At 46.2% G+C, this 10053-nt stretch overlaps 1 protein-coding gene across 2 annotated transcripts; it reads right to left on the bottom strand.

Annotated features, from left to right (window-relative positions):
• Window positions 1-1396: 1396 nt before the first annotated feature.
• Window positions 1397-7889, bottom strand: LOC112880275 (protein NOI4-like). Of its 2 annotated transcripts, none has more exons than XM_025944814.1 (3): window positions 7620-7889; window positions 5990-6187; window positions 1397-1765 (listed from the first exon to the last, which is right to left on the bottom strand). In XM_025944814.1, exons 1-3 carry the CDS (start codon window positions 7623-7625, stop codon window positions 1721-1723), a joined length of 249 nt encoding a protein of 82 aa, XP_025800599.1. In that variant the 5' UTR covers window positions 7626-7889; the 3' UTR covers window positions 1397-1720. The 2 variants fall into 2 exon arrangements, with proteins under 2 accessions (XP_025800599.1, XP_025800600.1); XM_025944815.1 differs by having other exon boundaries at window positions 6002-6187; window positions 7620-7880.
• Window positions 7890-10053: the final 2164 nt, after the last annotated feature.

The raw sequence follows: 10053 nt of genomic DNA, 5'->3' as shown, positions 1-10053 counted from the left end.
CACGTGTGGGCCCAAGACCATCACGCGGTGGTCCGGGCCCATGGTAGCTGTTCCCGAGTACTTCATCCTTGCGGACACGTGGAGGCACCGGACCTGCTAGTACGTGGGAGGAGATCCAGAGACTGTGCCCCCAGTTGTCAGACCCGGGCCTTACGTCCTGTCGCCTAGAAGCTTAGTGCGAGGTTATGGATAACCTCGCACCCCTCGGGCTGGATACACTAGTAGGAGGTACCCCTGTCTGTATGTACGACAGATTTGTTTCAAATTTTTCGAGATATTTTGTAGAAACGGCTATTCACACCCCCCTCTAAGCGACATCGGGACCTTTCACAATGGTATGAAGGTATAAGGCCCATCGGAAGAGGTCCTGCATGAGGCTGGGATATAGATATGTATGAACAAATATTAGTAAATAAGAATCTTATGATCCTAAATGAATAGGATTTGTTTCCTTGTAGCCGACTAGGATCCAGGCAACTTGTAATCTACCCCTGAACATATAAGCCCGGTAGGGACTACTCAAAACCCTAAGTCGCATGTAACCTACCCCTGAACATATAAGCCGAGTAGGGACTACTCGGAACCCTAAGTCGCACAAGACAAAACAATACAAATAACCTAACACAGAATGCAGTGTATTACACCATCGACATCGATGGTCTGAACTCCGAACCTGTCTAAAAGACTTGCATCCGTTTGTTTACATCTCCCTCCTGTGCAATCTACCATATAGGGTACCCCTTAGTGGATTGCCGGTTATAAACACCGATAGTGATAGATGTTCTCAACACCAAAGATGTTCATTCCGATAGCACCGCAAGTATAGTATTGGAGATTTTTGGCGACGTGTGAATAATAAATCGTACTATCAATTGAGAGAGATATTTATAACAAGTAATCTTTTCCATCTAATTATGGCAAGATTTTCATTCTGCTCTCAGAAGCGTTAGATAAAATTAGATTTGCCAAGAACTTGTTCATAGATGGAGGAGATTTTCAGCAGCTGTACCAGTGCACTAGAAACGAGTCAGGCTCCCTTGATTTTGCTAAATCTCTACCATGGTCTTTGCAAAATGAGCAAGCCCAGTTTTACTCCAAGTGCGGGATCATACAACAGTGGTCAGACGTCTGTACTGACAGTTTTTTACATATTTGAGTTGGAATATACCACCGTAGACCAGAGCGGCACCGTTCTTCTGAATTAATCTTTTCTTGTATAGAAAACAGGCTGTCCAAGAATGCTAAATAGCTAGAGCATAATTTGTTCTCAGTTCAATGATACGCGTAACCCGTATTCGAAAGAATACTTTGCACAGTACCAGGGAGTCATTCCTGTAATCCACTTGCTCCGGGATGCAGAAAGGGTAAATTGTCGGTAAAAGGCACATGCATAATATACTCCATATCTTTTGCTTTCTTTTCATTTTACCCTGTACCTTTCCCCTTCTTTCAGCTGAACAAATGTTCATTGAGTCAATTAGACCAAGCACGATTTTATGCATCAATATACACAACCGAAGTTTACCCAGATATATAAGTTGCAAATAATGTACATGCCAGAGACAGACTAGTAACATTACTTGTTTCCCAGACCATCTTTCATCACACAACTGTAAAAGAATCATGATAACATGTTTCCCTGGATATCACAGAATGTCTTCAGAAATTTGAAGAGGTAAGCACAGCTCAGTTCCACGATCCAGATGCTATCTTGTGAACTTTAGGATTCAGCGGCACTGGGTTGAAAGCAGCACAACCATTTCTTCTGCAAATAAATACAGATTATTAGGAAGAAAAAATATATGGCCTTAATGACGTTTACTTTTTGTCTGACAGGCATATAAGTTCCTGACCTAACTGTTAGAGTATATTAGGGATATTTCTATATTAGGTAGATTAGGATTTAGGATTGTATCTGTATCCTACCATATATGTAGGAGAGGGTCCTTGCCCTCAAGTCATATATTCAGCCCCAAGCCTCAGGCTAATACAATCAATCCATTATACACCAATTCTATTATTCTACATGGTATCACGAGTTCAAGTTACAATCCTCAGCGACAAACCCTAGCCGCCGCTCGCTTCCACCCCGCGCGCCCCTGGGAGATTGATCTCCACCGGGGGCAGCGCCCTTGTTTAGGTGCCGAGTCCTATTGAATCGTTGCCCTCGTCGCGTCGTCAAGCAGTAGATCGGACCTACCGCTTCCTGTGGCCTATCCAATCCATGGTGGAGGGGTGCAGCCTCCGCTGCGCCACGCCATCATCGGAATCTGCAGCCACCACATTGGGGCACACGCCGCACCCTGCTGCTCTGTGATGCCGTGGTGGTGGTAGTGTGCTCCATGTCGACGAGGCTGCAGATCGGGCACCGCCATCGGTTGGACGACCCTAGGATCCGCTGGGCGTCAGGGAAGGGGTGCACCGTCCGCAGTCCGTGGAGGACCGTCAGGATGACCCATGCGTCTCTACCCTCTTTGTCTCCATCGTTGACCATGGGTGGACAAGAGAGCAGGGTGGTTGCAATGCTATGGACACCAGAAATTTCACCACGGAGGTCCACTTTTGTTGCTGGTTTTTTTTCCGATCTAAGATCAGTTTGCATCGCCCACCGCCCATCGATCTCGTGCGCCTCTACTTCGACATCATCACTAGCCATTCTTCTTCAACACCTGTGTGGCTCGGGCTGGCGTACGGTGCATGTATGGGCACCACCCGCAGCACTGCCAGGCCCCTCCACGCCGGTCATCCCCAACATCGCCGCGACCACTCTGATCTGGTCGGCATTGTCGTCCGTCGTCTCATACGTGCGGCCTCAGTCTGATCAGCCGATCAGTGCACGGTCGCGGTACGTGTGGATTTGGGACGGTTGTCCTGAGTACACGTGCACCTCCACCGACACGAGGGTTGCGGCTGCATCGCCTCTTTGGGCAGCAGCGCCGCCCTCCCTGGTCCTCCTCGCCGTTGCATCTTCATCGCCGTCGACTACGTCCTTGACCACGTCCACGTCGTCTTCCTCGACAGCGTCATTGTGCGCACTGCGTGCATGGTCTTCGTAAACTGTTCGAGTTCTTCGCCGTCTCCTTCAAGCTCCGTCGCTGCGTCATCCGGATCATCAGGCCTTGCGCTAGATTGTCCGAGTCTACCTCCTCGCTTCATCCAGCACCACCTCTTCGCCAGCATTGCCGTCTGATCTCCACCTCGTTCGTCTACTTCAGCAACTGCGGGCTACATCGGCACCTTCTACCCCACGCCATTCCGCGCCCGCAACCGTCATGGAGGCCTTCTCTGCTGGTCCCTCGGACGCGGACACATGATCGGTGCCCTCTCCTTCGCACGTCCAGTATTGGCAACACTGGTGTGTGCCATCGTCCCCGACGCGTTTTTCGAGCCTGGCAAACCCGATGATGCCTCATCTACGACGGCTTGACTGCATCGACTTCAGCATCGATCTTCTACCTCTACGATTGCCTCGACGCGTCACCATCTTTGTCTATGGTGCCTTCTCTTTTGCACCACCATCTTTGGCGCCCCCTCGTGCGCCCGTGGTTTCATATGCGGCTACCTCGACTTCAGCATCCTCGACTACTACGTCGACGACGGCTATCCTACGAATGGCATCTTCAACTACGGCTATTCGCCCTCACGCTCGATCTACCTCGACATTGGCTCAAAGGCTACCGTCTACTTGAGCAACCTTGTGGGTTTCCACTCCAGCCACAGCATCTGCGACGCACTGACCGTTGTGACTGCAGGGGGATGTCAGCTCGCCGACTTCTCTGCAGTCTCACCGTCTGCGATGCTCCCATTGTGACTGTGGGGGGATGTTAGAGTATATTAGGGATATCTCTATATTAGGTAGATTAGGATTGTATCCGTATCCTACCATATCTGTAGGAGAGGCTCCTTGCCCTCCAAGTCAGGTACCCCTATATATTCAGCCCCAAGGCTCAGGCTAATACAATCAATCCATTATACACCAATTCTATTATTCTACGCTAACGTCACTAACATTATATTCTGCGCACCTCTCCACTTACAAATTAAACCAACTAGCAAAAGCACTCATTTCACCAAATATTTTACACATACTAGTACCTGAAACCTTGTCCTTCAATATACATGCATTAAAATTTTCATATCAACCAAGTATACTTCGCCATGCATCCCTGGCATGTCTATTACTACTAATAACAAATGACACCAGAAAAGGATTCCAACTGACAGATCAAAATTTTGTTTTCTGTGCAGAGGATATAGCGTGCTTGTTTGACCAATTTGAACAAAGAGGTGATTTGCTGAAATGTAAGTACATTAATAGAGCCTTGTAAGTGGAAAAGAGGGGCCACAGTACACTTGAGCACCACTGAAGCTCTGCCTGTGGCTCTTTCATTAGTACTACTATGTACATAGACAGGTTGTGCAGTTACTGAAACACAGCACAGAATGGTACTTCTAATCTGCTATAACACCTCTGCATATTTGTTCGGTTATTTTTCTGATACTATATAAGTTAAATTGAATTTCAACTAACAGCTAGAACATTTTGCAGTGGCAGAGTTTTCTGCAAGGCACGGGGGGATATGCCCCTCAACACTTGAAATGCTAACAATCTAGACAAATAGTGGCAGCATGTGTTTTTCGCAATATACTCTCAAGGCTGGCCCATACAATTATATGCTAAGCTTCATCACTGCACGCACCATCAACAGCAATACACAGAACGTGCATATATAAATGCGAAGCACCAGTGGCGGATCCACCAGTATGGCGTGGCATGACAGCGTGGAGGCAGAGTGGAATGGGTGCTTGCGGCCACGGCTTCACTCCATCTCGACGAGAGTGTGGAGGACCAGGGAGTCAGGAGAGCACACCATGCCGCCAAGGGCAAGCTTCTGAGGCCAGCAAAGATGGGGGGAAACATGGAAAGGTGTAGATTGGATCCACTGGGATTGGAATTGGATACTACTTGTAGAATTGAACGTCTTCCGTAATTAACTGCAAATTAATCGTACGCACGTGTACTCATGTTTGATATTTTTGATGCACTCATGTTTTATTTGATCATTGATAGTTGTGGCCTGTGGACTTGAAGAGATACTATAGCACAATTTCGTGTTATAGAGTTAATGAAAGAGGAACTGCTGGCACACTTGCCTCTAGAAGAGCAAGATGATGGACACACTAGTGCTCTTGATCCAGAAGCTCAAGCTCAAGCTGCTGAACAGAACAATTATTTTTCAGTTTAAGATCGTTCTTTCTGATATTCAAAACTCATCCCAGTTTTATCCTTAATGTTATAACTTTATCTGGTCACTCTCAATTATATGTCTACAATTGCTATGATAATGCATTATTTATAATGTACTATAACTTATACATAGTACTAGTGGAAGTTCGGCCATAGGTGGATTTGAATCCTGGATCCGACACTGTGAAGCACACCACCTATAAACACAAAAAGGATTGCAAAGGCAAAGCCAGGACATAAATAGAATTACATAGAGCAAGATTTGACGCCTCTCAAAGCTACAATTACTAGCATGTGCATAAGTGTGCACACCAGATATTGAACTCTAGTAATGGGTGAAGTGTAACCCCAACACCCCACACCCCCACATGAGGTGGTACCCCTGTATTACAAATCAACGGTGCTCCCAAAACCATGAAAGATAATGGAGACATGGGTTTAATAATGATGGAACAGAAGCCTGACATGCATGAAAAAAACACAGATCATTGTGTACAAACCGTCAAAATGGTTGATTACTAACATTTCTGGTTGATCATTCATGGTCAGAAATGAATTCAAACGAATTTTCTTTCCTAAAGAATGTTATCATAATTGGACAGGGTGGTGGTGACTAGAAATATGTCTAAGCATTTTAGTTGGCAATGCCAAGTTATGCTACGCCATCACAGACTATTATAAGAACTATAGAAGACACACAAACCCAGGGAAAAGGAACCGTGAAGTGAGGTAGGTTCTTACTGTATTGCCTACCTTGGGAGCATTGAAGCCTTGCCCAGATGGTTGCTGTTCACTTTTCACTTGCTCATCTTGTCCCTGTGAATTTCCTCCAGTCTTCTTCTCATCTCTAGCTTTGTTAAATATTACAGTAAATCCCTCAGCTGAAGCAGGGTCGTTGACGTCCCACTCCCCAAACTTAGGCAGGGGGCTTCCTTTTTCCTATTTGATTTGGAGCATCTCTTATCATATGTCAATATAGTAGTCAGTGCTGAATGCAGGTCCATACGGACAAAAAGACACTGGCATCAATATATTTCGCTGACCAAACTAATTAGCAAATATAAACTTGAAGAAACACAACATAACCTGGAAAGTGATTGACAGTATTTTTTTTTTCTCGAACGCGCAGGAGAGCTGCGCATCAATATATTAAGAAGAAGAAAGGGGTAGAGAACCCCAAAGTGTTACAGATGACAGGGCTGGTAACCCGCCCTTTTGACAAACAAGAGTACTAACTTACTCTTAGATACAACATGACCGGGAACACTAGACCACACACCTATGTGGCTCTAGATGCTTGGGCAAGGAGGAAAGAAACTCCTCGAGCCCCAGCAAAAGACCACTGCAACAATTCGTCATTGATGATTGAAACGATGGTGATTGACAGTAGTTACACGTGCCAACAATAATAATCAGTGGCAAAGTGCTTTGTTTCCACAATTAGAATTTAGATTCAACCAAACACAGAAATAAACCCACATAATTTTTTCTGAGAAAATAAATTCATTATCCTAAAAGGACAAAAGGTTAACTGCAGTAAACCATTAAAGCATCCTTGCACATGGCATATCATTCTAGTATGGAAAATAAGCAGTACTGTATTGGTGATAAATGAAACCTACTTTAGGTTGCTAGGTTGAAGCAAGAACCAAACTAAATGCACAGCCTGCAGTACTACAAGGAATGACAAGCCCAAACAAGCTTAATTTGCAGAAATCCACAACCTCCGCTTACAAAGCCACTACATATGTATTAACCAACAATTCCCTGGCAGCACCAGAAGTGGCAAGGAGACACATTAAGAAACACATTGGCACCTGTGCTCCGTGCGTTTAATCCCAAACTGCAATTCCATTCTCAAAATCGTTCTAGTCTCCTAGAGACTGTGGGACTCAGCTCTCCACGCAACCAATTAATTCTTTAGAAGCATGCCTGGTCCGGTCCTGCATCAAGTACGAATACAGAACAGGATAGCTCGATCCTTAGAAAACGTAGCTGCATCATGCCGTCCCTAATGCTGTAACGATTGCGCTGCACCTTAATATTAAAAGCTCTCCCATTTCGTCAGAGGGGGAAAAAGAAACAAACTAAAATGGTTTCACCAAACGGTAACAAATCTTGCATCAAGAATCGACACAAAATCGATCAGCTCAATCGCTCGCTACCACACCTAGGTCCAAATAAAAGAATGGCAGTACTAACAATTCCTACCCCCAACCATCGCACGGCCATCCAACAGCAGATCGAGATTCAAGAACCAGGTCCCCACGAGAACCTGGGCGCAACACGGATTGGAGCAGCCACGCACGGAGCAAGACCAAAGGGAGAACTGCGGGATTGGGGAGTGAGGGGGGTGGAGGAGAGGACTCACCGCCATGGCGATGCTTGTTCAACCACGGCGACCGAACGGAGCAGAGGAGGCGCCGACGACCAAGAAAAGAGACGGGGAACAGGAGAGGGGGACCGGAGGGGTTTGGTTTGATTAGGGGAGGGAGGGGAAGGGGATTCTTGGTTGATTGATTTTAAGAGCGAGTGGGGGTTGATTGATTTGGTGGTGGCGGAGAGCTGCGGCAGCGGCTGTTGGGCTGTTGGCGTCGGCTTCTTGCATTCGTTCCAGTGCAGTGTCTGTCAGCTGGTTGGCTGCCTCCCTGTCAGCACCGCAGAATTCCTCTTCCGATGACTTCCGCGGATTCTCCGCGGCAGGCGACCCGGCCCTGTGGGCCCAAACGAGAAAATATCCGGCAACCTGGGGATTTTTTTTAAGAATTTAAGGGACTCGGCCTCTGTCTTAAGCTAAGCAGAAGACCGTTTAAGCGGTTCAGTGTTTACAGCTCAGCGGTACTCTGTACCGAAAACTCACGCCAACAACTTGCACGCAGAAAACAAGTCATTGGCCAAAACCAGCCAGATTCCCAAACAAAATTACAAGCAGCCCGCTCAAAACACATTGCGTACGAGAGCCGGCATCTTCAGAAGCGGTTTTCAGTTGGTCTTCAGCGGCGCCTGTTCTTCAGTGAGTCTCCCTGCCACCCACTGGTCAGCTCTCGGCGGGGTACTGTTGGTCATCCACCTAGACAGCATGCCTTCAAACTCCAGCTCCCCCAGAACTCTGTTTACATCGACAGACGCTCCGGTTTGCAGGCATTTTCTTTCAGGGTTTTCAGCCACCTTTCCATCACCTCCTTGTCGGCAGGACTAGCCAATTCTGAGCCAAACTGACAATCTTCAGAAGTAGATGCTTCATGCTCTGCCAAGAAATATTCCGAAAACAACAGTCATTTCTACATTTCCACAGCCCCCATAAGGCAGCAACAATAAACATATTACTGACAGCAAACTTTTTATTGCTTAACCAGCGCACACCAATCGATTCAAAACCTCCTCCCACTTCCCTGCCTATTACATTGGAGATCTCCCCTCACATTCTAGCAGCAACCACACACTCAAAAAACAAGTGTTGACGGGTTCCGAAGACGTCTTCGAGTCCTCCCGAACTCCATCTTGAAGGTGTCTTCCGAGTACTTCCTTAGCTACATCAAAGCTGTGAGATGCTCATGCCCCGAGCAGTTGTCAAGTCTTCTATAAGTGCGATTAAACTCGCACTCCATATGGAGTAGCCCTCGAGTCTCAGGTTGACTCGTAGAATTAGGTTGAGGGTCAATTTAATCTTGAGTCTTCTATACTTATCTTCCAAAAGATTTAGAAAATAAGTCGCTCATGATACATGTCCCGCAGCCCCAAATTCTTGAATCCAAATCCCAAGATTTTGGAATTAAGGGTCCAAAGAATCATGGCATGCAATATGTGTCGGTAAGGATTTGATTGTTAAGATGGGCAAATTGGTTTAGTAAATTTAAAAACATATTTTTTTGGAAGCATTCCCTGAAAAAATGGTTAAATAAGTAACTTCACCAAAAAAGTGTCCTAGATTACCGCTCAAATCAAACCTTGTTCGCTGAAAGCTGTGTCGTATCCAGCCTCTGAGCCTGGAAGCTAGATGAGTCACATAGTATGTGCCTAGTAGTCGGTGGCGCCAGCCCCCGAGCTTAGACATTGGCCAAGTTGCTGTTGAATCTTGAACTGCCGATGAAGCCGATGATTAGTCGAAGTAGTCACTAGCATATCACCAAGCATAGTCCTCTCTGACTAGTCTTGTAGGCGAATCGAGTAGTCAAAGTAGTCCCCAGCGTGTCGTCAAGCATAGTCATCTCCGACTAGTCTTGTAGGCGAAATGAGTAGTTGAAGTAGTTGCCAGCGGGTCACCGTGCATTCTTCATGAAGTCAAGTAATCGGCGACGGTTGTTGATGAACCCAACTAGTCGAAATCAAATCCGACAAATAGTCGTTGTAGTCTGCGATGTATAGTCAAGCATTCTCGTGAAGTCGAAATACTCGTGGGCAATTGTTGATGAAGCCAACTAGTCGGAGTTCAAACCGACTCACCCAACAGCATAGTCCAGCAGGTCCTCTGCAAAGGTAAATATAAAAGTATGTTGTAACTGATATACAAGATATCGTGTTAGGAGCAAATCCCAGCATTGTAAAATGCATGTAAAATTTTTCACGTTGTACTCTTGCTGGGTCGCATAATATCTCCAGGTAGGTAGCTTATTACGCTAGGCACCTGATCCCTGATTGCCGTGAACCATTGTGTAGGGAATGTGGCCGCATGCACGCGTAGTTGCATAGGCGTACAAAAGAGTCGAGGTTTCATGAATTAAAGCGTACGCTATCTGGGTATTATAGCAATCGTTGAGAGAAAACTAGAGTAGTCGGCACTGCACGAAAAAAGAGTACGCTCGTGG

The sequence above is a fragment of the Panicum hallii genome, chromosome 2 (genome assembly GCF_002211085.1).
Source record: "Panicum hallii strain FIL2 chromosome 2, PHallii_v3.1, whole genome shotgun sequence".
In the NCBI taxonomy this organism is placed as follows: domain Eukaryota; kingdom Viridiplantae; phylum Streptophyta; class Magnoliopsida; order Poales; family Poaceae; genus Panicum; species Panicum hallii.
Note: the sequence above shows the minus strand (reverse complement) of the source record. Positions and strands in the feature narration are given on the sequence as shown.

Bases quoted from the DNA above. Each gene is read 5' to 3' on its own strand.
- LOC112880275 (XM_025944814.1), bottom strand. The intron at 1,766-5,989 runs GTAAGAACCTAC...ATTTATTTGCAG, and splicing joins CTCCCAAGGTAGGCAATACA to AAGAAATGGTTGTGCTGCTT.